The sequence below is a fragment of the Poecile atricapillus genome, chromosome 1 (assembly GCF_030490865.1).
Source record: "Poecile atricapillus isolate bPoeAtr1 chromosome 1, bPoeAtr1.hap1, whole genome shotgun sequence".
In the NCBI taxonomy this organism is placed as follows: domain Eukaryota; kingdom Metazoa; phylum Chordata; class Aves; order Passeriformes; family Paridae; genus Poecile; species Poecile atricapillus.
The window spans coordinates 98,253,995-98,281,955 of record NC_081249.1 but is presented as its reverse complement, the minus strand read 5'-3'; the positions used below and the strand labels follow the sequence as shown (position 1 = coordinate 98,281,955).

Sequence of the window (27,961 nt, the reverse complement as noted above, 5' to 3'; positions counted from 1 at the left end):
AGAATTTTGATTCTGCCCTGGCTTTCATCCTCTGTTGAACTCTGGGACTTGTAAGAACATTGTAAATATATACATATCTATAAATGTACATAAAGGTGTGATCCTCAAATATATTTAACAGTCCTTTTTTTAATGCCTCACCAACACGTTTGCGAACAAAGTATGCATAGATTCAAAATTTTAAAACAACTCTGCATTAAAATTTCTAAAAAGAGCTACTCCTGAAAAAAAAAAAAAACAACAAAAAAACCTCCTTGAAACATTTGCCGAAATAGTCAATTGTACGTATTACCGCCAAACATAGGAAAAAGGATCATTTATCCTCGCTTTTAAATGAAATGCAACAACTGATGACTTACGAGTTCTTCAGTGTTTTTGAACACCTTGTGTTTGACTTGCACTTAGCGCATATGACTGCAGCCAGGAGCAAATGTACTCCTGGCACGGCCGGTCTCCCACCGGCCTTTAGCAACAAGGAGGATGCTCTCAGCCCTCGGCGTCAGCTGACTGAGGGGAAGAGACGGGGAAAAACGAAAGCGCTCCCTCTATCCCCTCCCGCCCCCGCCGGGCCCCGGCCCTGCCTACCCCAATGGGCTTTACACCCTTCAAAAAATCAAGATCTTGCGCAATCAATTAAGCGGCGGAGGAGTCAGCCTGTCAACGCTTCCCCTTTTATTGGAGCCCAAAGACTTCCCCTGGCAGCCATTTTACCCGGCCCCTAACGCGACCCTCTGCGCTGTGCGTGCGGGGCAACGCGAAACACAACACCGCGGCCGCGGAGCTCGGGCGGGTGTGGGATATACATCCTGCTAATGACTTTAAAAAGACGCAAAAACATTCGCAAAAACAAGCCTTATCGCAGCTTATCCAGCGGGCTGCTGCGGAGCCCCGGGAGGGGGGATTGAGGCCGGCCGTGAACGCGGGGCCGGCGGTGAAGGCGGGGCCGCCCCGCGTGGCCCCGCCCCCGCGCCAGGGTCGCAGCCAATCAGCGGCGGGAGCGCCCCCTCCTCCTCCTCCTCCTCCGCCGCCCGCCCGCTGCGGCGCCGCTCGAGCCGTTCTCGCGCCGGGCCGCGCGCCGCCGCTCCGCCATGTGGCTGCTGGCCGCCTCCGTGCTGCTCGGCGCCCTGCGCGCAGGTGAGTGCCCGCCGCACCCGCCCCGCTGCCTTCTCTCCCCTTCCCTCGTCGTCCTGACTCCTCCGGCTGCGGCCGCAGCCGTCGCCCCGAGGCGCGTCCCGTGCGGTCCCGGCCCCCGGGGTGCGAGGGAAGGGTTGAGGTGCCCCCCGAGCTGCGGGACGGGCGGGGGCCGGTCCCGGGGACAGCGGGGCGGAGCGGCCGCCGCCTGTCCAGCCGCTCCCGCCGCTCGGCGAGGGGACTCGCGGTGCTCCCGCCCGCCACTGCCGGCTGCTGCTGGTGGCAGCCGGCGCGTGTGGGACTGCGGGTGCGTAGCGGTGGATCGCCATCCTTTGGGAAGGAGCGGGGACACGCACACACACGGCACGCCATCATCCAGCCGCCGTCGCTCCCCGCATGGTCCCCGGGACCGGCGGTGGGCTGCTCCCCGCAGAAGTTGCGGGGGAGAGGAGAGACGGCGTGCCCAGAGCTTTGCTTCTCACTTCCCTGTGCTTTAGGGCAGCTCAGCTCCGTGCGCCTTCCTGAAACAGGCACACTGGTCCTCTGCTGCACAGGGTCTAGGGCGTTTCTACATCTTCAGTGTTAGATTTTTGTGCCATCCAAATGCAGTTGACATCGCACAATCTTAAATTCTTATTTCTTTGCCTTGAGAAGAAACTCGGTGGGGAGACAGAGCTAACAAAATTTCACCGAGGTGCAGGTGTTGTTCTGTCACTAAGCAGCACACCGAAACTTGTGTGTTTAAACCTCATGTCGAAATTTCAGTCTGGGTTTTGGGGTTAGCTGGCCTTAAATGTCAAGTGCCCCAGCGTGGTTTGCATGAGAAGGTGAGAAGAGCCGGCTCCCCTCAGGTGCGGTGGCCAAACTTAACCAGTTTTGTCAACTGTGTGCAGCAGTTTCGAATTTGCACTGCATGTGCAGCAGCCTTTCTGTGGCAGCTTTGCAACTGCAAGCTCTTCAGAAGCCCCCACGCTGCCTAGTGTAAGGTTCTAAAATCGTCACCTTCATGTGGCACCTCTAAAATGATAATCTACGGGAAGGTTCGAAGTTAAGTAATTCACCGCCTGCAGGATTTGGTAACTATTCGGAGAAGGTTCTCTTGGCTTCCTCTTAGCACCAGAATTGTTGGTAAGTTTGTAGTGGAAGTACCGTCTGCGAGAAGCTGTCGGGCTCCCTTTAGTGGGAGAGCAGCCACACAACCTCTTCCGTGAAAGCGGCCAGATTGCAGAGGACAGAGCCCGCAAAAATGTAAATGTGCTGGCGCTGAAAAACAAGAAAAACCTCACCAGTTATTATCATGATTTAGTGTGAAACAGATGTGAAATTAATTTCACAAAGACGCATTGAAGGTTTTAAGTGTTTTTTATTAGGGCATAGGTTGAGGTTTGTATGCTTTTGTTGCTTTTATTAGTTAAAAAATGCAACACGGTGAGTAAACCAGAGAATACTTTTTCATTGTGAGGTACCCTCAAGCTTTTGATATTCAGTAGCAATCCAGGAAGCAGTGTTAGACAATTAAAGCTACATTTAAAGCAGGAGTGTTTTTTAAATGTGATCTGAGGCTTTTGATTTGAGGGAAAGAAAAATAAAGAGCTACTGCAAATAGTGACGTAGCTTTTTTTCTTTTTCCCCTTTCCTTTTTTTTTTCTTCCCTTGACCTAATTAAGTTTAGTCATTAAATACATATCATCATTCTGAGCTGGCTTTATACGTGTGAGTATCAGTAGTTACTGTGAAGTCCCTGGAGAGGTTCCAGTTTGTAAATCTCAGTGTTTACAGTATGAGGGGACTGTAATATCCTTTCTCATATTTGGCTTCATCAGATGGATGTAGTAAAGCATTTTGAATTATTAATGTCTCTGGGACTTCAGGGAACAATTACTACAAAGAAAGCTATTAAACTTTATGATTTCATACAAACAAGGAAAAATAGAGAAAATAAAATATTCAAAACCTTTGTAGCTTACAGCCAAGCTAGTTTTATTAACCTCTTTTTTCTTGTTCCTGATGTAATTTATATACTGCTGTTATGATTTTTGATATTCTTAAGTGTCACACTGTATTAGGAACAGTGAGAAGTACAACACAGACTCTCTTAGCTGTATTGTCGAAGAGAGCAAAGTTTATTATCCCTGATCTTCATTTGTAGACAAGTCTGAGAGATAAAACTCTCATTGGTCATTAAACTTGCACATCACTATAACTGGTCAAGTGGAACACCAGCCCTTGACCGTTTCTTACCAGTCAACAACAAGGATCCTAAACAACACCTACAGGGTTGTTGTCTTTCTCCAAGGACTGTTTAGATTCTTCTTTACGCTTTCCCAGGCCAGAGTGAGAGCCTTGTGCGACTTAGTTTCACACAGACATAGTACTCCCTGCTTGCTTCTTGCATTTAGCATCCACACTTAAGAAGTGATGAATGGATCTTCATTTTTGATAAAATCTTGGCATAGGGTTTAGGTCTTGAAACAGTGGTCAGTGAGTACTACTGTTTTAGAACTGTGATGCAGTGTGGGAGATGGGAAAACCCAACAGTGGTAACATAATCCTGTGAAGTGTTTATTTTTCCTTACCCACATTGAATGTGATTGTTAGAGACCTTGGTCACAGTGATTTGTAACACAGATTGGTCATTTTTACAAATTCTCCATTTTCAATTCTGTCGTGTGTGCAGTCAAATACTAAGTAGTAATCTTATTTAATATATATGGTATTGTGTGTAAACCTCCTCCGCTGGAAAGGAAAAGAGAGAGAATTTGCAAGAAATGATCTAAACCTATAGGCATTTAGCTCCACCTTCAGAGATAAGAAGGAACAAGTGACAAAGCTTTAATGACTAAGCTGTCCTGCCTGCCTTCTCTCGGAAGTGTAATAGTGAGACTTTATTCCCAGTGTTCTTAATGAACTGTAAAGGAAGTTTGTGTCGAGCTAATGCCTGGATCTCAGTTTCTAGATACTTGTGTGATCAGCAGCAAAAAACCAAACATCAGTGGGACATGGTTAATCCTATCTGTGTGTTATCTGTATGCTGTGGTTAATGCTATTCTGCATGCAGAAACCAGGCAGTATTTCCACATGTGAAATAGCAGATGTGCTCAAGTAAATAAATGACAACCTTTTTTTTTTATTTCTTAATGTATGATAAGTTATGGTACCTATACAGTAAATTAATGTGAGAATGGCTGAGCATGTGTAGAGGAGTAAGTAGAATTACAATGCCTTTTTTTTTGTCTTCTGCTGTTCCCTTAAAGCATGATTCTCTTTTTGTGGTTTCACAGAGGCATTTGTTTTGTTTTTCCCAATTCACTTGCAATTATTTCCTCTTTGTTCTCAAGTATTAAGAAATAATTCTGAATGTGTCAATTTTCATTTTTTTTTTTATAGGTTCTGCCCAGTTGATACTTTCTGGGACAAGTATTATAGAAAAAAATGACTGTAATGAAACTGTAGTTTTACCTTGTTACGTGACTAATCTAGAACAGAACAATGAAAATGTCATGTTCGTTATATGGAAAAAGCAAGGAGAGAAAATTTTTTCTTACCATGGAGGAAACAAGAAGTTTAATATTTATCCCTCGTTTTCATCTGCAAGATTTTTATCCCAGGCGGATTTAATCAAGGGAGTGGCCTCACTGGTGCTCCACAGTGCACAAGCAACTGTTGGAAATTACAGCTGTGAAGTAACAGAATCAAACAGAGAAGGAGAATTAAAAATGGAACTTAAAAACAGCTCAGGTGAGTTGCCTGCTATTGTTTCAGAACCTGCTGGGAGGGAAGGCAAGTAAAATCTTAAGAGAAAAATTATGAATGTGGCAATGTATTCCTTTAAAGTTAAATACAAAAAATGTAGCACCCAGGCCTTCTAACTTGTAAGCTAATATGGCTTCTTTTAGTTTAAGTTAGAGCAGAGTGCTTCCATGGGAAAGATCTGAATGCATTTTTTCATTCTGTAGTAAAGTCTGAGCATGATTTAGGTCCTGTGTAGGAAAATCTATGCTTTCCCACATCTTTTTGATTATATAGGTGCTGATATGTTCAGCAGTCTCATGTTACTGTGTGACATATTTCTGATCATCTTCATAATACTGAAATGTATACATCCATCACAGTGGCTACAGAGATCTTTTCTTGGAAGAATTGCTTCTTGCAACCTTTAATTCTGCTGGGAAACTACAGGTGGAACTAATAGAAATTCTGCTCTAAGAGCTCTAATACTCAATCTCAAAGTAGGCAGTTTTCTAGTGAGGTTGAAAATGCCACTGCTGGATGGCAACTTGTTGTGGTTTTCTAGCATTAAATGTCATCTTCAAAAGATGGTGTTTAAAGTGGTGTTAAAATGAGTGAGATTCACTAAATTAATTTCTCATCTAAAGAACTACTTTACTTTGACTTGTCAGTCCCTGCCCACATTCTCCAGCACCTCAGCTTTTGGGTAATGGGTTCTGTTGTACATGTGTTATCTGTCCAATGCTATGCAGATGTGACAGTTTCACTGGACATAGGTGTGCCCTGTTCATCTGTTTTGCACGGGAGACCTGCCTCTGGTGAGCTGCTTGGAAGCACTGAATGAGTTGCATATGTGTAGCACACGGAGTCTTACCCATGCACTCTAGAATTTTGTTTGGTTTTGCTACTAGTTTTTGATTTCACAATAATATATTTGTGAAGCTCAAACAGATGTGGCTTGTGTCCTGCTGCAGACATTTGTGTAATTCTCAGTTGGGTCTACTTGTTGAGTTAACCATATACCCTGCAAAACAAACGTGATCTTGAAATTGAGAAGGGCACAGACACTGAAATTGATGACACTAGAAAATCATTCATTTCTTAAAATGATGCAAAAACAGGGGAAGAGGTATACACAGTTTCAGTTTCCTTCATTCTCTTACAGCTTACTCAGCCTTTTTTGGCTGTTTATGCAATTCAGTGTTACACTTCAGAAGCAGAAGCAAACCGTGAGAATGTAGAGAATCAAGTCCCATTTGCAAGTTTTATTTTCTCTGTGTTTATAATTATGAGACTGGTATAAAGACAACAGAGCAGGAAACTGATACAATTTTTCTAATTTCATTTTCTAGTTGTCAGTTGCGGCGATGAAACACCAGAGGAAAAATGTGGTTGGTGAAAAAATTCAGTTTTGAGGTTGCATTAGGTTTGAAGAAAGACTTAGGTTTGAGGGTGTAGCTGAATGAAACAGTTGCTTGCTCTCTCTCTCAGTTCTTCTGCACAACTTTTTGTTGCTTGCTCCTCCTCAGTGTTCTAGAGAAACTCTTGAGACAGTAAGCTAGTAGAAGAAAGTGTAGTGAGTGAGTTTTGAAAAGGGTTAATGGATAATGGAAATCCTGTACCAGGCTTCACTCAGTCATTTCTGAGCGATGAATTCATGCTGTCACTACTAGCATGTTCCAGTTGATGATTTTACAAATATAGTCATACGAGAGCCAGCCATCCTCCATCTCTCTTTAGAGAATTCCTGGATTCACCTAGGCAGTGGGTAGCAGTGTGAGCAAGATTTCTGTGCAGGTGCCCTCATCTTTGTGCACAGACACTCCTTCCTGATCAGGAGAGTGACTGTCAAATTTCCCTGTTTTCTTTTCTTTTTCCTCTCTTCGTCATCTCTTTTCTTGCTGCTTTTTCTCTTCTTTCCTTGTCCTTCTCATTTCTTCTTTTCTTCCTTGTCTTCTTCCCCTGTTTCCTTTCCCTTTTACCTCTTCACTCTTCCTTCCTCCCAGTCTGGAAGTCTCTCTCCTTCGCTTGGAACTGCCTGCCTTGTATTGGCTCTCAAAATGCTACTTTATGCCAGGAGTTTAGTTGATTGCTATGAATCACCAGAGTAAGGAAAGTGTATTTCCAGGAAAATGCATTCAGCAGTTCCTCTTTCTTGCATGTTGCATGTGTCTGCAGTATTGCAAGCACTTCTGTACAGGAAGTTCTTTCAGACTCCAGCACCAGACCACACGTGGTTCTGTGTTGCACACTGAAGCCCCAGCAGATACCAGGCTTCTTGGCTGCTTTGTTTTTGTGATACCAGATAGTGTCAGCTGGAAATGCTACAGAAGAAGTGAAGTGGTTTGCAATCTCTGCTTGCAGTTACTTTCTTTAATTATTCTTATTTGCATCAAACAGCATTGCTGGGATTTGGCTTATCTAGGGAGTGGCCACTGTGCATTGACTGTTCAATATTTGCTTTTTCAGTATTGTGAATGAACCAAAAAGTCTTGCTTTAAACAATTCAATAAATTAATCTTGTTTTGGTGAGTTAGAAGTTAGCAGCTATTTCTCCATTTTCTTGCCTTCAGCTTAGTGTTTGCCTTGTATTTCTGTTGTATGCACTGTATCTTCTGTGACCTCTTGTGGGAGGAGGGGAGGGAAGGGAAGGAGGGAAATTTGTGGACTTAAAAGCAGCTGCCCTCAGGGTATTTAATTGGCATTGAAAATTGTGAGGTATTTCTACTTAATTACATGTTTCTGGAGCAATAGATACAACTTTTATGTATGGAGAAAAATGCAACAAATATGCATCTTAATAAAGATTAGAAATTTCTTTGGAACCAAACGTGCAGGCAGAGGAATGGTGTCAAGTACAATGTAAGAAATGGAGACTTTGGGCTCCACTGAGTGAGCCTAATTGAATGTATGAGCAAAGGTGCAAGACTTAACTGCATTTTCTAGTTCAGCAGAGATATTTTTGAAATTTTATGTTTGAAGGTGGCTTACAGGGTTTTAAAACATGACTGACTGAACAGCCTAAGGCATCCAAAATGCAGAGGACAAATGCCTAAATGGATGATGTTGGGAAGACCTAAAATTAACAAAGCAGTGTTTCCCTCTCACTTAGGCTAGCTGCTGTATTCCTTACCACACATCCAGATTTCTTTGGGAGTTACCACAATTGAAAGTAGAATAGAATGGCTGAGGAGGCATCAAATTGGACTTCCCATATCTTCTCTGCTTAGCCTAAATACTGTTTTTCTGATTTACAGAGATTTTTGTAGTTCCACAAGTTCAGTAGCTTGTAGTGTCAAAAATTAGCACTAGCATATTCTCTGCTCTAGTGGAAATTAAGACTTTCAGCTTGGAAAATACTGGGATAACTGGAAGTACTGAAGAAGTAGATTATCACTCAGAAGATCAGGAAGAAAAATATATAGGTAGAGGACATTGGTTTCTTAGCCTATTATAATTCTTAATGCTAAATTACATATAGTATTGGGCAATCTAGGGCACAGTCTAAGAGGAGTGATAAATATAAACCAAATAGCCTAAGTTCTTTTTCTCTTCTTACTATTTTTCTTTGTTTGTTCTCTAGGATCATGGTTCCTTCTAGTGGAAAGGGCTGTCATCATATCATTGATGTGCTTACTTGTTATTTTTTGTGCAGCTCAGTTAAGTGTTATTGGTAAGTATTTACTCTTTAATTCTTTGCAGTTACTGATTTGTCCTGAAATCACTTTGATGCATAAAGGTACCCATGTAAAATGCAAGGTGCTGCTCACATCTAAAGGATATGTGGGAATTGATCCAGATAATACACAGAGGCGTGGTGTGTGTGAAACTCTTCACTGTTGATTCACCATGACATTATTGAATAATTCAAAGCTATTTTATTATATGGCTATAAAATCAATATGAGAGAAGGATGGTGTGCTCTCTTCTTCATGTAAAAATTTTCATTAGTGTTTTAGGACTGGCTTAGTTATAATTTAACAGTGACATTGGTGATTTTGTTAATTGTTTTTAGAGGCAATACATTAATTCACCAGTGTCAGACATCTTTAGATGTTCTTCATACACTGTTGTCCAACATCTGTGCAGTGCAGAGTGTACTTTATGTCCTGGTCTTTCAGATGGTTCAATTTGTTACCTCAGTCTTTGAAGTTTTTCAGCCTCTTTCAATTTGTAGACTTCTAAAATATAAATTAAAAAGGAGAAACATTTCAGCTAAGAGTCAAGTCCATAAAAAATGGAAAGTAATTGCACTCAGAGTGATTTGTAATAATCACATACATATTCAGCCATCTATATATAACTTCCTTTATTGCTTTTTCATGAACCTCTGGAAGTGCTACGTGACTCTTCAAAGGTCTATCCATGGTCTAAGGTTGAAAACTAATACATACTTTTAAAAATAATTTTATCTCTGTATTGTTACATTCCTGATTTTCATAGTTTATAATAATGGTATGGGAACCTCTGATCTCTTCAGGATTTGTCATTGCCCTGTAGTCATAGCAGAAATTCAACATTTTTAGGAAAGTAATAATTTCATGGAGAAACACTGTCATTTTATAAGAGTAATTTTAGAATGCTTGGATATTTTTGCACCTGTGGCATTCATTGAAAGGTCTTGGCTTCTGTGGGGAAATGAGGTGCTCTATTTCTAACTTAATAAATATGGGTAGACTTACTGTTTGTTGGGATTTTTTTGTGTTGGTACATTTTTTTTCCTTTAATTTGTACTCTTTTAGATAACCTGGGAATCCATCAGTGATACTTTATACCTTTAGATAGGTTGTTAAATTTGGCATGATTTTTCTTTGTAATATTTGGGAATGTATGTTTTCTTGGTTTTGTGAGTTGGGGTGTTGTGTTGGTTTATTTGAGGTGGGGTTTTTGGGACTTTTGTTTACAGGTTTGGCTTTAAGGATTTAAGTCCTTTCGGGACAGAGGTGATGTGATGTGTCTGAGCTCACCCAGTGTCATGAGGAAGAGAATGAAATCTGGAATTTCCCAATCTCTCTCTGACACTCAGTTAAGAAACAAATTCACTGTAACATTTAAATGTCAGCAGTGCATCTACCTGAATTAACCTGTACCATGTCCCAAAATTATTCTGATAACACATCAGCTAGATTGTATGGGAGGAGAAAGTAAGAATTTGACTAGAACACTGATGCCAGGTGTCGTTTTTCTGAGCAAACCATATTATTCATATCAAACAATGAAAACAAATTAAATCTTGTGAGTGTGTATAGTTTTAATTTTTAGGAGTTTGAGTCTGATTGTTTTCCTCTCTGTCTCTTTAAGGATTAAAATATGAAATTGAATCTCAGAGGAAAGTGTGCGTTATTGTAGCACTTGTCATCTTTGCAGTTGTAGCTGGTGTAGGCGCTGCTCTTTTTATCCAAGGTAAGTGATTAAAATTGCTCTCTTAATTTAAGGGCATAAGAGTGGAAAATAATCTCTTCTGTAGTATGGAAGTTAGTACCACCTACTAATTGCTATCTATTAATTTTTAAATAAGAAGAATATACAGACTACAGCAGAAACATTGGAGTTGTCAGGTCCTCAAGTGATCATAGGAAGATACAGAGTCCAAATTTATGTATATTTTCTGTCCTACTGCCTTGGGTGAATATTATAGACTAGAGAGTGACTTCTGGTCCTTCAGTGGGATTTCTTTCTGAGCCCAAGAAATTTGGTGATACCAATGATTTATGTTTGTTGCTTTGTGCTTTAATCCCGTTAACAATTTTGGTTTTACTGATTCCCACATAAATGTTTGCAGATGGTTATACTGTACAGAATCAGGCTGGTCTTGGCCTGACTGTAATCCCTACTGTGATTTTGATACCGCTTCAGTACGTCATGTTTGGAATTGGTGAGTATTTCTTTAATGTATGGAAGGAAAAAACCTGAGCCCCTCCCATAATCTACAAAATGTTCTCATTTTTAGAAACAGATGCTACAGTAGCATCCTGGGTTCATCACGTTTGTAGTATCTTGAAACAAAATGTTTCATCTGTGTTGGGCTGAGTTGCTTCACAGAAGAAGTAACCTGCTTGAACAGTGAGATTTAGGGTAGCACATCTGAGTGATTTCTGCTCTTCCTGCCTGGGTTTAGGGACTGGGTTGAATAACTAGCTCTGAGACTGTGGGTTCCATATTTTAGTACTTATGGTTCGTTCATAATGTTATTTATATACACATAATTTTATGTATATGTGTATACATACAAGAGCCTTGACTTGCAGTGACTTTTGGGTTTGTTAGCACACTGACTGTCTGAGCTTAGAATTTAGGAGAATCTGATTTCTAGCTTTATGCAATTATCTGTCTTCTGTGACTCTGTAGTTAAATTTTATAATTTTGTTTCTTTTATTCCCAGTTTTTGACAGTCTAATGCAGGCAACGTTGGCTCTGATAGGTTTGAAACTTCTTGGTTTTATAATTGCTGTGGTTGGTTTTGCACTGTGTGTCCCAGGTAAGCAGTTAAGTGTTCTGTGAAAGTGTGCTTTTTGCTCTTGTCTACACCTGATGTTTGTTTATTTCTAACACTAAAACTTTGTAAAAATGGCTTCACTACATGGAATGTTAGCTAGTAACTTCTGTAAATATAGTTTAGGACTGCTGTGCTAATGCTTTTTTATCTGGTGAAAGAGGAATAGCCTAAAGGAAGTGTTCCATACATCAGTTTCATGACTGCATTCTGTGCAGCTGCTTTAAAAAAAAAAGTTAATTGTTTTAATTTTGCATAATAGTGTTGATTTTGGATGACTATTATTGTTATTCTTATTGTGGCCTAGGGTATTTAGAAATAACTTTCTCATGTTCAGTGATTAAATCAGAAATTCCTTGCTAATCTCTGCTTGTATGCAACTGAGCCCATGGGTATTTCAATGAATGCTGTTCAAACACATTAAGAAGGTAAATGCAGAAACAGTAAACTTGGAAGTGTTCTTGGGCTGTTGTAAGTGGGGTTGTGGCTGACACTTTGTTTCATCTCTGAAAAACTGTTTCTGTGGTAAAGGAACACCAGCTATGTCCCTGTCCTCCCTTTGTCCCTCCCTGCCTTTCCCCGTGCACCCCACAGCACAGAAAAGGGTCAATTTAGGACTAGTTGTCCTTGGCAGTATATTTAGTAGGAGAATGTATATTTGTGTTCCTTGTAGGCACTTAATGCTCCTGATTTATTGTTTTGTACAGATACTCTCCATTTTAGCCATTGATTTGGTTGGGGATTTATGACCTATTTCTCCTTGAAGTGTTTTTTTAAAGATTTGTCCAATCTGGGTGAAATGCTAACCCTTCCAGTGGAGTTGTGATTTGAATTTTATGCTTATTGTTTAGTATTTACAGAAGTATTTGGAAGTTATAATAGTAAAATAAACTGATGAGAGATTTCTGATAAAGCATTAATACAAGGATTTTTTGGAGGATGTTTTTATAATGCCTGTAAATGAAAACTGTCCCTGGTTTTTTCAGGGTGTTCTTCTCCCAGGTCATACATACATGGTAGTGTTACCTGTATCTCTGGGAGTTCAGCTCAGTGACCCTGAACTGTCAGAAGAAACCAAAGCTCATCCTGTGTTGAGCTGACAGATTAATTGTAATAACAATAACAGTATTGTATTGTCATCTAATACAATTACAGTCCAAAGCAGTTGGGATTGAGGATGTAAGTTTAAACTTAAAATACTGTTAATGAAAGAATGTTATCAATTGCAGTGAATGACCATGGAGTACCTAAACTAGTAGAATAGTTCAGATAACCAGGTTAAATCAGTAAATGCCTCTATCACTAAAGAACATACACAAAAAAGGAAAGATGCAGAAGTAGTTCTGGAATAGCTTTGAAAGTGAAATTAATCATGCCTGTCATTATCAGGTTTATTTATTTTATTAAGCAGTTATATCTGAAGATAGGAGTTTGTTCTTTTTTTGGGTCAGTTGGTACAGTTATTTCATTGTGTTTTTCCCAGCCTGTCCTCCGTTACACGGGTCTGTTCTGATTGCTGGCTTAGCTATTATGGCTATTGGAAGTTTGCTTAGTCTGGCTTACGTGTTTATTATGGGTAAGTAGCACCTAATATTCTGCATTATTTTCCTTTAAGGTAGACATAATTTATGTGAGCACAAGGTGTGATTGAACAGTTACATAATTTTAAAAATTACTGAAAAGTTGTCTGTATGTGTTGGCTTTGTTTCATAGAGCGTGTGGGGAATCTTGAGTTAAGAAACCCACAGTTCATAATCATAAACTGTTTTGAGATCAACATAGCCAGGTTTCTAAAGTAAGAATATTTCAGTTGTAGGAGGGATGTTGCTGTTCAAGTTCTGCATTTACACAGTTGGCCAGCTGAATCTTAGAATGAAGAGAGCAAAAGGGTGTCAAGGATTCTGTTGAGTGGGTTGTGGGATGGTGGTGACAAAAGCTTATCAAAACATGGATTTAAAGAACTAAAAAATCTGCCTACTGATTTGCACTGGTTAGAGGTAGGTTAAAAGAAGAGCAATTTGAATGCACACCTTTTGTTTTAGTGAACCTTGTCTTTCCTCCTGCTTAATTTTAAAATCCAGAAGAAAGGAATAGCAAGGCATTGTTTCAGAAACTGATCTGTTCATCAGATCTCAGAAAGATGAAAGATTTAAAGATATGCTAAATGAGCAAAACCTAGCAATGCTGTGTGGAATGCTGGCACACCACAGCATAACATTGTGTGGACTGTACTGGCTTGGGTCAGAATGACATTTGTTTCAAGCTGTGCACAAAGGCTCTTCAAACACCTGTTGTCCACCTTCTGTGGACACAGAATGGTGCAATTGAGGATATGTTGCTTCCAGACTCAAGCTGCTGAAATGTTTACAGTGAGTGCAGTCACGAGTCTGCACTGAGCCATACAGGTTTAATGTGTGCACATCATGTGTGGGCATGGCCAGAAATAATAGACCCTGAAACAGGGAGAATTTCCAGTAGAGAAGAAATTAAGGCAGAATGCCTGATATTTGATATCCAAGATAAATTTATTGACTTCGATTTATACAAGTATATACTTGTATAGTATTGACTTCAATGCTTTGTGCTCATGGTCTGCATAAATATTGCATTTCTGGTTTGATTGTGCTGGCTGAGGAAGTCAGATGTGACTTTGGGGTAGATTCTAGCATGCCAAAATAAGCACAATGAATAGTGAGTACCCTAATTCACCTTTAGAGCTGAGTGCATGAGTGAGGCAATTTACACACTGTACTTGATAAGATTATTTAGTGCCTAAACAGAAGAGTGCTTAGAGGCTCTAAGACTTTCCAGATCATAGAATTAAGTGCCTTTGGTTAGGGGAAGCTTCAATTATGTGTTACAACTGTGTTGAAAGTCGTATCACCAGACAATACCTTTTCCAAGGTAACAAGTGACAAGATGAGATGAAATGGCCTCAAGTTGTGCCACGGGAGGTTTAGATTGGATATTAGGAAAAATTTCTTCTCTGAAAGGGTGGGCAAGCATTGAAATAGGCTGCCCAGGACATGGTGAAATCAAGATCACTGGAAGTGATGTTTAGGTGGGCCCCTGGGGACATGATTTAGTGGTGAAGGTGATGCTGCTTGGGTTGGCTTGCTAGTTGCTTGAGTTTGATGTTCTGGGAGGTCTTCTCCAATCTTAACGATTCTATGGTTCTGTGTTTTTATTTGGTTTGTTGTGACATTTATTCATCTGCTTGGTCACTTTTTTGTAATTATTTTAGGTTCCAGAATGAAAGATCATCCTCGTCCGGGGGTAAGCTTAAAATTAATAAATTTGGGGTGACTAGATGGCTCAGGGGATTGTAGTGAGATACTGAACCTTTCTTCACTAGTTCGAATTCAGACCAGGTTGGTAGCAAGCAACAGTTCTGGCTGTGTTAACAGATGTCTAATGTTGAGTGAGTTGGTGGTCTCCATTGTCCCTATTGAGTGTGTCTGTAGTACTGTGACTGCCACCCCGACATAGTCCTGCCCAAACAGAGCTTCCATTGCTGTCACTGAAAGCTGGTGGGAGTTTGCCCTTCTTTTACAATGCACTCTTCCACCTGAGTATTTAAAGGCCATTTTGCTCACTTGATTAAAAAGTTTTATCATTAGCGTGAGTGCAAAACATCCAGGTGGCCTGTAAAAAAAGACTTAAAAGGTTTTTTCCTATGATCTTGTGTACCAGAACCCTTTGGTATTCTCTTCAGTTCCTGGCTATGCAGTTGGCATAGCCTTGACCTTTTTTCTGATTTTCCTATCATGCCCCCTAATTTGATGAGACCTTCTGAAAAGAAAGTGCCTGTCTTTAGGTAACACAGAACAAATTGGAAAATATCTTGTTTCTTTTTTAAAGAAGGTTTTTCAGTTGGTAGTTTTGAATCGTAGAATAATAATTTCCAAAACAGTCATTTTCACAGACTTACACAGCGCTTTTGAGTGATCCATGAATGTGAACTGCCTCATTTCTGGTATTTTCCAGAAGCAAAGAAAGAGGCACAGCTGCAGAATACCAGTAAAACTCCCTTGTAGCAGGGGAATCTGGCAAATACTAACTCATCCCACCTCTTGGATGCCAGCCATCATTGGAGACACATTTTCAGGTCTCCAGTCTAGAGCCTGAGACCCAGCTGTTGAAGGAAGATGGTTTCTAACAGTGACAGCTGACTGCAGTTAGGACAAGAGATTTTTAGGTTTTTTTAATTTCCTTTGCTTTTGCTCATCCATTTTCATTGTAAGGAAGAGTATTTCAGAGGATTAGTCTTTCTTTATGGAAGGAATATAAGTGCACAGAGTTTAAAAAAAAAAAGAAGGAAAAGAGGTTAAGAGATAATTATGTTATAAAAATGAGCTGAGAAGTGAATTGAAGATGTGCTTCATTCAAAATGAAATCTTGCCTTTATCTAACATCCTTATGCTTACTTGTAGAATGGAGGTAAACAGGGAAAGAGAAGGGTGGGTTTTCCCCCCTTAACTTTGACAATCTTTTGTGTGTAAATAAACTTTGAACTAGAAACCAGCATGCACAATAGCATCCTTTGATGAGAACTCTGTTCTCTTTATGAGCTGTTCTCCTCACAGAACACATCTCCACAGAAGATGTGGTCTTCCATGGCAGTGAGGAATTAAGAAATAAATAGCCTCAGCAACACAGGAATGAACATAATGTTACTCTCTGAATTTGGGACAGGAATGAAATCAAAAGAAGTTTTTAAAACTTAGAGGTTGTTGGAAACCTCAGCAAATATAAATATGTTCTTTGCAGCTGCAGATAGCTGAGAGCCAGATACAGAGGAATTCAAGTGATACAATTTGTGTCCATGAACTTACAGCTGCTAGGGAAAGACCTGGTGGAAATTGGAGTGTGTTAATATGCTGCTTGTTTCCATCAAGGGCTGTTCAGCCTGTATTGCTGTGCTTTGAGGCAATAAATAGATGTGAAGTAATTTTAAGAATACATTTTTATTCTGTGTCATCTAAGGACTATGGAAAACTTAATACTGATGAAGGGCATCATTTTGACACTGGGGCACACTTAAAAAATGATTCTTGAGATTTTCCTGAGTCAGAGGGCAAAAGAAAAATTTTGAAATCTGCCGTCTTAACCAAGTACAGATTTTTTTTTTAGCATTTCTGTAGGTTGCATGTGTTGTTTCTGATGATTGTCTACCAGACTAAATGCACAACTGTCGTGTATTTCTTTTTGAGGAGATTTGCTTGGCTACTAATTTTCTTTTCTTTTTTAGTCCTGCTGCTTTGTTACTAACCATTGATCAAATGACAGAAATAATCAGTTAGGTTTTAGAGCTTAAAAGTAGTATCTGCATGGCTTCCGCTGCCACCTAGGGGTATTTCATCTGGGTAAACATCACAGTAAGGGAAAACAACCTTGGAGAATGCAGCAATTGACTGTTAAATTTTTTTTTGTTCAGATCTTTAGTCATTAATTTGATTAACGTTAAGCTTTCTTCGTTTTTGTAGAATCACTACTTACTGTATATGTCAATTAGAGTAATTTAACTGTGGCCAGCCAGAAGTAAACATGAAGGCTTTTTATACATATATATATTTTTAAATGTTTTGCAGAAAGCTGTAGAAGAACCACTAAATGGTAGGTGATATTCAAGGTTTATCTTCTCATAAAGGGATTAATTATGGATAAAGATGGTTCTAATTCCCAATACCACAGCACTAAGATGGCAGATCAGTGTGGCAACTTATGTGGCTCTGTGAGTCAGTAAGAGTTTGATTTCTCTATGAAATGTTGCCTGCAGCTCCAGACTCCCTGTTTTATGCCACTGTGCTTCCTAGCCAGAGGCACTGTTTGACTGTTTTAGGACAAATCTAGTATCTCACGATATTATGTCCACCCTCTTTGCTTTGCCAAATGTCCAGCTTTTAAGGGAAGAAGAGGGACTGGTATTGAAAATAGATGTTAATTCTTCATAAAGATTTATTTAGGTGAAATACTTAATGATCACAGCAAAATCTGTCCTTGCTATGCTATTCTTTTCATATTTCCTTGGGTTGGGAAATGCTGATAGCACTTAAGGTGAGGGAAATTCACCTGAAATAGGTGAAAATAGGATGACTTTGTTTTCTTTTTTGTTTGTTTTTTTTTTTTTGCTATTATATTCACTAATTGGCATGCTGAGTAGTAGCAAGTTCTAACCTGAATTTTAGAATTAACCTGAATTTTAGAATTAACCTGAATATTTACTGTGAAACATGAATTTCTGTTTCATTCATTACTAACCCATTTTTTTTGACTTTTAAAGATGCAAAAGGAGTGATGTTAGAATGATGGTAAGTCTAACAGGTATTTGTTTAAATGGCTAAGCATTTGAGGGTTTTGGTGTTTAGAGTTACCCAGTGCTAATTCAGTGAAACTTGGAGGACCGGTTTGAGGGCAGGTGCTGTTCTTATTCAAATTATATATAATTGAAAAGAAAGAATACATCAAACATAGGGGAAGAATGTGTATTCCTAAACAGTGAAGAGGATGAGTCAGTGAGAGAACTGTGCAATAGTATGTTTCTGATCAAATGTGGAAAGTCAAATAGCTTTATGTTTCCTTTATGTTCATGCAGTATTTGGAATGTTTCCTTGGTGATGGGTTGTGTATTGGTGGGGGGGGGGTGTTTATTGTTGTTGATATAATTAAGCTTTCTCTCTTGAATTTAATTGGTGGTCCCCAATGGAAATTCACAGGAAGGTGGTTTAAAATTAACTTCCTCTCCCCTTCTTTAGATGTTATTTGAATTCTCTGGGTTTTGTTAGATTGTATTCCAATGAGATTTCACTCAATTTATTATTTTTCAGATTGCTCTCATTGAAGAGCTTAAATTTTAGGCTAGATGATAAGGTTTGAAAATGAAAACAGTATTAACGAGTCTTTTCTATTCAGCAGCTGTACTTTTCATGGAAATAGGATAAAAAAGCACTTATTGCTGCTATTGGTACTTATGTTTCTCCCTGAATACTGAGCAAGCTTGTCATGAGGTATCACTAGACCCTTAGTCTAGTACTCCTGCATTCAATTACAACATTTTGCTACTTGAGATAAAGAGTAAGGTCACTCCGAATCGGTTAGCTCACTTGAATTAATTTTATATCATGCCATTTCTAAGAGGTATGGATTGACAGTGAGGAAATAAATGAGGTACTAGTTAGGTCTAATTGGAAAAAGGTGTATGAGTTGAGTTTTAAAAACAGGCTTCCTTACAAATACCATGTGCTGTTCGGTTTGTCTTACTTATGACTACTACATTTGGTTCATCCAAATATCCCATATAATTATTTTCCAAAACAACAGGAATACAAGCACTTCTACAATACAAAGGACAAGTGCATTGTTGTCTCATAAACACATAGATAAATGTATACCAGTTAGTTATATCAATGTAGAATTGATAAATGTATACCAGTTATCAATTCTCCATTGATAAATGTGTACCAGTTAGTGAGCTCCAGTAATCTGAGTTGGATCGAGTGGAAGGCAGGGCCTGCTCCAGAATTGGCTACTGCTTGATTTTGACAGAGTTGAGACCAGGAAACAAGTAGATATTTGCCAGTTTGTTGCATTCAGAGCAGGCCAGAATGGTCATCCAGCAGGGCAGGATGAGCTCTCTGCAGTTACCTCATCCTACTGAAGAACAAGGCAGAGTTTTGCTTGGAGATCCAATGTTAAATAAGTTGCCTGTTTTTTTCTTGGGTCTCATTTAGGTTATGAAAACCTACCTTCTAGTGCTGAGGTGGAGCTTCCAGAAGCACAGAAATTGTCAATTACCCGTTTAATTTTAGGGTAGAGCTAGAAGTCTGTCTGCTTTTTCTGCTCTGAAAGATGGCTCCTAACCAGTGACAGAAGGTTCTACAGATGGAAGGCAAATGCTCTGACTCACACGCTGGAGGCAGTAACCTTTTGAGCTCTACCTGCTTCTATGTTAACCTTCTCTGGAAAATTCACACACAGACTGAAGCAGGGATGAATCAGATGCTGAAGCTGACTAGCTTACAAAATAGCATGTGAAAGTAAACTATCATTAGAATATATGGGCAGGGTGGGTCAGACAGCTGAGCCTGTGAGCCACTTCAGCTTATTCAAATTCACGAGTGAAAGCTCCAAGATAGCGTCCACCTTTGTTTTGTGGACAGGCTGAAACATCACTTGCTGTTAGTAACACCTTTTTCCACTATTTGAATGCTAAATATGCTTTCAATTTTGAAATGAAGAAAATAGTCTGTAATCTGCCAAGTAAGCTGTGATTTGTGTCGGCAGCACAAAACATTGCTATTCTTCCCGAACAATATTTCTTTTTCTTTCTTTTTAAATTCCCAGAACTGCAGAGCTATGTGATGCGTATATAAAAAGTACACCATTGTTGATACACCGTGGCCTTGAAGATGCACTACTCAACGAGAAGAAATTCAGGAATCTAGTTGTTTTGCATGTGTGGCAAAAGTGCTTTTGATATAAATGACATAATTTTATAGTCACAGCAGCTGTAGCAAGGAACATGTGTGTTTGCCCACATGTGATCTTTATTTTCTTTTGTTATGGTGTATATGGGATGGTTGAGGGTGAGAATATAAGAAGCATTATTTGCCCAGTACAGAGTCTCCCAGCAGTAATCCTTAGTGGTACTATTTTCAAAAACTATCATTAATCACTGCTTTGATAATGGGCCTGCTGAGCCCAGAGATTGCAATACCATTTAGACTATTGCTTTCTTTATTTGTGTGCATGGACAAAGTATGGTTTTTGTGTATGATACAAGCAGGAAGTACAGATTGTACAAATACATCTTTTCTGACATTCAGCAAATTTTTATAAAAAAAAAATAAAAAAGTTACACACAAAGTTGCATAAGTACAAAGTTTACTCCCAGCTCTCCTGAAATTATTAACAGAGTTCTAATTCCATGAAACATTAGTATTCCTCTCTGTGGACAGTAGTCATGTGTGCTCTGGTGGCTGATCTTTTTGTCCAGTGAGAGGGCTCTCGGTGCCTTCTCTGTATCCTTTGATGAGAAACTGCTCAGCTCTTGGAGCCTAATTCAGCACTGGAATTACAGAGCACAGGAGCTGGTAATCTTAATGCTGAATGTGGTTCTTGTGTGTGTTCATGTTGTGCAGTGTGTGGAACTGGAAGCAATTTCAGGCTTTCTTAACTCAGTGAATTTGTGAAAGTCGTGGGTGCTTCATAAAAATAGGAGTTGTCCTATTTAGTGTATTTTTGACAAAGTTTAAAATCTTGTTTTCTTGAATTATGATTTCTGGCCCAGGTTTGTGTTGCTGCCATTACATCACAAATACATAAAATAAAAAGTAGGAGGAGCTGATGAGGAGTGAGGAAGCTCAGTTTCTGTATATATCTATTAAAAAACAGTTTACTAGGACTTGCACATTCCATGAGATTCTGCTATGTTTTACAGCTGTTTTGAGAGTTGTTCCAATATAGTTGGCTGCTCTTGGACTTTGTGTATGCTTTGTAGAAATCTTGACACTGTTTCCCGTTTGTACTAAGGTACTGTATTTCAAAGGCACACATGGTTTTCTCCTTCTAACGATTTAAAACTTCGTTTGGAAAGCTGTTGCCAAAAAGTCTTGTAATAAAATCCATGTTTTTAAAGATCCTGAGTAATTTGGCACTTCTCAGAGTTGAATGTTGCAAATCAAGGTTCATATCCATGTTGTTGGGTGCATGTTGCAGGGATTTGGGTCTCTGCACGTTGAGCTCCGAGTCACATTAAGAATTCAACAAAGCAAAATTGAGGTGTCTGATTTTACAGCAGGTGCTGTCATAATTGTCCCTCTTGCCAAGGCTGCAGGATTGAACCATTTAAAGCAAGCCATGGTCCAGCCCTCACTGGGATCACTGGGACACAGGGAAGAGGATCACCCATACAATTAAATTATGGGAGAAGCAGGTATGGCTCACACTTACTGTCCTACTTTGCCAGTGGGAGTATTCATGTAAGGTTTGAGCTCTTGCATATGAATCTTTTGGTGCAGGTTTTCCCATAATCTCAGTGATATCTAATTAAAGATGGGAGGTAGTTCTCCATTACAATTTGGTATAATTTTTTTTTCTAATTTAGTACTGTGCAGTGCTCCCTGTTTATGACTAGTGATTCCCTCTGGCAAGTTGAAAATCTTAGCAGCAGAGGAATAAAAAACCAAATCAACTGCAATTCTGTTGAGGTATTCTGCCTTACAAAAACAGTTATGTGTAATAGCTTTATGTTAATTTCTGTAAAGCAAACTGCAGCAGAACCCCGCTGTGTCACCGTGGGATCAGGCCGAGCTGTTTCTAGGAATTGTCAAAACATGAGGAGCTCAGTGGCTGTCTATGGACTGCAGAATCATGGCCCCAGAAATGGGAGAAACCCACCATCCTCTTGTGTTAAGGGCTGGATTTCTTGTAGGTGGGAATTTAAAGGCGAGAGTTTAAAAAGTCATTGGTGCACCCAGCCAGCCCTTTCCCACCAGTAATTTAAACCAAAGTTGTTCATAACTGTATGCTTTCATTTGTGTGTGTACATATGTGTGTATATATAAATATATAGACATTTTAAATATCTATAGATCTATAGTCTTTACCCAAGAAACTGTTTTTATTTATGAAATATGAAATGATTTTGTAAATATTGTGCTAATATACTTAAAAAATAAAGTCATTTTAAGTTGTTTTTGCGGGAGATTTTCTTGTTCCTCGCACATTGAACTTCTGTAGCTGCTTCTATGAATTCATAGTCACAGCTGCTCTACTCCCTATCTTTACGTATTATTTACTGGATCTGTAGGAATGTTCTCAGTGTTACATAGGCTGCTGCAGATGATTTTGGCCAGGTTTCTCCTTAGAAAGGTCATCAAGATGGTGAAGCAAATCTGTAGGCTGCCTTGTAATGACTTCAGTTGTGCTCTCCAACATCAGCCATCAAATGTGGTCACCCAAGTGTGCTGTGGGAGGAAATGAGGAGTAACAAGCTGCTGCTGCCACTGTAACTTCAGAAACAGCAGAGCAGCACCTCTGTCCAGTCTGTCTGCAGCCCTGGAATGGTATTTCTGTGAGAAGAGGATCCCTTGTGCTACTGTTAAAGCACTGCTGGCTAAGTTCTGGATTTCCTGAAGTTGTTTTTAATGTTCATTTGACTGTGGAGAGAGGAGCTGCAAGTCCTGCCTGGTAGGCTTTCCACTCACACATCCTCTTCAGTGGAGCTGAGCTGATGGGAACAGTGGAAATTATTGGCAATTCCCTCGTTTGTTCAAGGTGACTTTAACTGTGGCTGTTGAACTTCAGTGTCTCTTCAGAAGCATTGTGTGACTTCCCTAGACACACGCTTTCCTCTCTAAAGGAGCCATGAACCACAATTTGAGCTATTTAAACACAATTTTAACAGTTTTAGAGTTTTGTGTGCAGGGACCCAACTGCAGGGTGAACTGCAAGCTCAGGAAAACTGCATGCTTGAACTTTGGGGTGAGAGAAATGGTGCTAATCTAAATGTGTGTGACTGGAGAACATCTCAACGCAGTATCCAGACTGCTCCAGTCAGTTCAACCAGGAAAACCAACCCAAACCTCAACTTCAGTCCAGAAGCCTTCTGAAAATGCTGGATCAGAGCTCCATGATTCAACAGTTGCTGCACAGTTACCTACCTAAGAGTAGAAGTGAACAGCCAGAGCTCTTTTCCACTTTGCAGAAGAATTTATATTTATTTCCTATGGAAAATAATTCCTTTGTGTGCTCTGTGCCTTTGTCATAGATGCAGCCAGTACTGTCTTGGACTTCAGACACTTGCTTCCTGTATCCTTGAGGACTCTCTTTCACAAGCAGAAAGTGTGAGCTGGACTTCCTCCAGTTTCCCTCTTGGTTCCCTACTGTGTCTGTGGCAGAAGCGCAGCAGGGGTAGGGCATGGCCTGGGAGATGCACCCCAAATCCTTCACACTGCAGCTGGGCTGCAGGAAAAGGGCAAGGAGTACTCATAAAGTACAAGAGAAGGGCAGAACCAAGACTATTTTTCAATGAAATGATGAATTGGCACAAATGTAAATAGCATGGAAACAAGGATCATCTGCTTTGGGGGAGGAAAGCTGCAGTATTGAAACAAGTTTTGGTTTCCTTCTGTTCTTTTGCTTGCTTGTTTTTAAAGACTACAGAAAGGCTTTTGAAATTATTGGGCTGGAGAGTGGGTGCTGTGAAGGGAAGAGAGAGTCTGCCGTGAATACAAGTTTAGTGGGAGAATTGAAGAGCACAGGAACTGCAAGATTGCCAGAAGAGCGTGAACAGTTTCTCCTAAAATCACTAAAATTGGTACTTTTGGACTCTCCAGAGTTATGGGACTATTTCTATTTCTTTGCTGAAAGGGTTGTCAGGCATTGGAACAGGCTGCCCAGGGAAGTGGTGGAATCATTGGATGTTTTGTTGACAGGGTAGTGTTCAGTTAAAAGTTGGCCTTGATGATCTTGGAGGTCTTTTCTGACCTTAATAATTCCATGATTCTATGCAGTGCTGCTGTCTGCATGTGACCAAGCAGCTGAGCACGTGGAGGTCCTTGGGGATGTGCAGTTGTCACATGAAGTCAGACTCTACCTCCCCGCCTCAGTGATGTCCCCTGGGCACAGCAACTGCTTGGTGCAGAGTAAGGTCTGGCACACCTTCCACTTGAATTAAAGTACTGAATTTTACTGTCATTCACAATTTATGTACCTGAAGATAGTGAAAGATTCTGAAACTGCTCTGGTAATTAATCTGCCCCCTTTCCTACCCCATCCCACAGTCCCTCAGCCTTTTTTTTTAAGGCTGCACAATGGGTGGATGCAGGTTAGACTTGGCATGGTTACCAGACCTGAGGAAAAACAGAGACATTTTTCAGAACTTAGCTTGAGGGTACTTGTATTTAGTTGCACTCATTTAACTTTCCTTTTTGTCTTCCAGAAGTGCTGCAGGAATTTCTTTTAGAGCAAGAACATTTGATTGTATTTTGGGCAATTGGGTTTTTTTCCTGTGTAAGAAAGCATCATTCTTTAATAAACTAGATACATGGGAAAGAGGAAAAAAAAACCAACCCAAAACCCCAGCAAATCAGTGGAAATGCACTGTGCTGTTAACCAGAAAGTTCATCCAAGGACAAATGTCAGTTCAGACAGTAGTAAGGAGAAAAGGGATCTTTAAAATCTATCCATTGCAATTAATTTCATCTAAGTTTGAGCAAAGACAGTTAAGATAGTTTCACTGAAGAAAAAGGTGATCAGGGTTCCTGACATTTCTTACTAGTTCAGCTCAATGAAAAAGAAAATTAATCCATTGAAGATGAAGTGGAAGTAAAGGCACTGTGTTGTATGCAGAGCTCTGCAGGTATGTGGGTTAGCCTAGGTAGAACTTGGAAGCTTTGATTTGTCCCACATCAAGAAACACTGAGAATTTAAGGATTGTAATAAAATTATATAAATTGTAATTAAAGTAGCCCATCATGGAAATAGATTCCTTTGTATCCTGCACTGTAATTACAAAACAGGTTTTCAGAAACAATCCTTCTTTAGCTGGAATTACAGTTAAGAATGAAAATGCTGCATCAGGCTTTGACAGAGCCAGACATTTACTCTTCTAGGAAGTTTGTGATGTTTTGGTTGGCACAGATAAACAGGTACCACTGCAGGAACCTAGAATGTCCTCCCTTATCTGGTCTGTAGGTAGGAAAAAAGTTATTTTTTAATAGACTGAGCAAGCTGAAAACTACTGTGATGATGTTTAATGCGACAATGTAAAGAAATGTGGCTTAAAAAGGTGGTGATGGGGAGGAGGGCAATTGTTTTTTCTTTACAGTACCCCTTACCTGCCCTGTCCTATGATGCTGTGGCCACTGGAGAACCTCATCCCAGCAGAAGACTGGGCAGGGGGCACTGGGGCCGTGCTGCCTTTCCTCCTGTTCAGCCCTGGGTGCCTCTTCCATTGCTCCCATGGCAGCAGCACGGCTGCTCCTCCCTGGATGCGGGGAGAGGGGGACATAGAGCTCCTCTCCTGCCTGCAGCAGGGAGAAAAGAGGCTTCCACAAGGGGAGGATGAGTGGCCATGGATGCTCAGTAGAGCCTTGGAGCAGGGTATTAGATGTGGCACCCTACCACCCTTACAGCTCTGTTTATTTAACAAAGGTGATGCTTTGATAGTACCCTGTTAGGGTTTCCTAGCCCTGTTAGGTTTTCCTTCATGCTGCCCTTTTTTCATCATACCAGTTCTCTGGGAATGATAGAAATCAAATAGTAATGGGCAATTGGGGAATAAAATCACCATATTCTGAACCATGAGGCAGCTGTTGGTGTTTGCAGAACACCAAAGCATAAACAGCTTCAAATGTCTTACTGAGCAGGAAATGAAGCTGGTTACAGCATCAGCGAGGAAGTACAATTAACGTGGGATAGAATATGTCACAACTCTGGCAGTCACAGGGAAGGTGACAGAGGAGAAGATGGTTCCTGTCCCCCATGGCCAGCCAAAGGAGCTACATCTGTTTCATTGGTGGTGACAGTGCAAGCTCTTGACATGCTCTGCAGGTGAATTAATAGCACAGTGCATGTCAAAGGCAAGGAGGGAAAAGATGCTAAAACAAAACAAACACAAGAGAAAAGACCTGTGCTTAAAGGTACAAGTCACTACTTGTTTATTTAGCCACCATAGAAAACAGCCCATTTACCATGTGCACTTGGTAAGGGACTGCTCCATGCCCTGAGCCTGCTCTTAATCCAGATTACAGCCTCAGGCTGGGAAACCTGAACAAAACAACCTCGGTGCATAGCAGGAACTGCCAGGACAAGGGCTGGGCAGCAGTAAAGAGAAAGTGCTGGGGGCTCACAAGGCTTTCTAGAGAAGAGCAAGGGCTGGAAAAAGGGAGGAGGAGGGAGAGGTTCCAGCAGTATTTTCTCCATGCTGAACTGGTTGTGGGGGGGTCACAGCAGCAGCTGTAGTTGGTACAGTTCACCAAAATGTGGGTAAGGCCTTCCTTTGCCTTCATGCTGCTCCAACACCTTCAGCTTCCCTGGCACTGTTCCAGCAAGCCATCTTTGGCAGGTGAGAGAAACCTCTGTCTTGCTTTGATCCTTAACCCCTGTTGTGTGCCATCACCAGCTCAGCTCAGATTGATTTCAGCCCTCCTGAAGAGAAGAGAGACCAGGTTTTTTGTTAAATTGCTTCTTAGTATAAATACCTTGATTTGGAAAGTGTCCCCCTCCTCCCAGGGAGTGACAGTGCAGGTGCAGCAGGACCCATGGCAAGGCTTGTGCTTCACTTGAACCCCACAGAACTGGAGAGATGTTAAACCCACAGGACAAAAGGGCAGTGTCCAAACTTCAAGCTCTGAAAGAATTACCCTTAGGATGGCCATACAAGTTTGAAGACATGTGAACCTTTTGCTGGAATAGTTCCTAAAGGGGAGCTACTTTCTGGGTTTAGAGGTAACTTTGCCTCTAAATTTGCCAGCTCTGTCAATCTGTGTCTAGATTTTATTTTTTAGTAAAGCAAAAGTACATGCATTTGCTGTCTGTAAGCATGTCTTTAGCATAACATTCCTCAACATGGTGATCTCACAGGTCTGAAAGGAAACCCAGTGAAAGAGTAGCTTTGCCAAAGGAAAGACTTCCAAAGCCATGCATGTAGGTGATAGTCATACCTCATTGGACTCCAAGCATTTGTTCCCTCAGTGCCAAAGAGAAACTGATGACATTTGAAGGTCCTTGAGGTCTGCATTATCTGGCATCTGGATGTCTGCAAAGAACATCAGTGCTCAGAGACCACCTCATACTGTCTGGATTCCTGCAGGTGTTCTGGTGACCCCAAAGGAAGCAAAACCCAATTTTGCCAGCGAAGTACTAAAGATGAGAGGAGGGCTGAGTGCTGTCATTGCACAAGGGGCATGGAGGGTGGCAGGGTGCAGAGTTCCACATCCTTCACCTTATTCACAGCTCTGCACACCTGCCACATCAGGGGTCATAACAAAGTATAATAATGGCCTACCTGATGCAGTAAAAAGCAGCTTTTTGCTACAGCACTAAGGACCTCTCCTTTATAGTACTGGATCATGCTTCTCTTGTTTGATTATACCAAAGTGGCCTTCTTTTAACTCAGGTGCATGATCAGGTCACCCAAAATAAACAAACAAGACCAGTGGGAGGGGTGGGGAAGACAACTGCTTTGAAGGTACTGCCACTGGGTCATGTGGGTGCTTGATGGCCAGTGCTCATTCCAGGCTTCTCGGTCCAAGAAAACACCTGGCAAAAAGAGGCAATCCCTCTTCCTGCTTCTGCAGAGTTAATCATTAGTAGATTTCTCTGCATTCTCACCTAAAATAGCTAGAGTGGGGGGAGTGCTTACCCGCTTCCCCTGGGGGCCCCTGCACACAACTGTGAGCCTCTGAAGAGCTGGTGGATCAGGTCCCTAGTTTAAATTTTGTCCCATCAATTCTAACCCTCACCCAGAGCAGCTCAGCCAAGCTGGCTGGATTCTGCGAGGTGCAGCCTCTGAAATGCCAGTTCAAACACTCCAGACTCCCTCAAGAGAGCACAAATGCAAGGTTTCATTTGGGTTTGATTTAATAGCAGGCCAGCCTCTGT

General features: G+C 40.7%; 1 protein-coding gene across 5 annotated transcripts; it reads left to right on the top strand.

The window, feature by feature from the left end:
- Window positions 1–996: 996 nt before the first annotated feature.
- On the top strand, window positions 997–22,049 carry CD47 (CD47 molecule). 5 transcript variants are annotated; one of them, XM_058836382.1, is made up of 12 exons: window positions 997–1,134; window positions 4,519–4,869; window positions 6,213–6,251; window positions 8,444–8,533; window positions 10,162–10,263; window positions 10,643–10,735; window positions 11,243–11,338; window positions 12,837–12,929; window positions 14,598–14,629; window positions 16,945–16,969; window positions 17,637–17,664; window positions 19,697–22,049. In XM_058836382.1, the coding sequence occupies exons 1-11, from the start codon at window positions 1,089–1,091 to the stop codon at window positions 17,660–17,662; spliced, it is 993 nt and encodes a 330-aa protein (XP_058692365.1). In that variant the 5' UTR covers window positions 997–1,088; the 3' UTR covers window positions 17,663–17,664; window positions 19,697–22,049. The 5 variants fall into 5 exon arrangements, with proteins under 5 accessions (XP_058692365.1, XP_058692401.1, XP_058692392.1 ...); XM_058836418.1 differs by lacking the exon at window positions 6,213–6,251; XM_058836409.1 differs by lacking the exon at window positions 16,945–16,969.
- The last annotated feature ends 5,912 nt before the right edge of the window (window positions 22,050–27,961 follow it).

Excerpts from the sequence above, each read along its gene's own strand:
- CD47 (XM_058836382.1), top strand. The coding sequence starts at position 1,089 with ATGTGGCTGCTGGCCGCCTCCGTGCTGCTCGGCGCCCTGCGCGCAG. Across the intron at positions 6,252-8,443 it reads AACACCAGAGGAAAAATGTG|GATCATGGTTCCTTCTAGTG; the intron begins GTTGGTGAAAAA and ends TTTGTTCTCTAG. Across the intron at positions 8,534-10,161 it reads AGCTCAGTTAAGTGTTATTG|GATTAAAATATGAAATTGAA; the intron begins GTAAGTATTTAC and ends TGTCTCTTTAAG.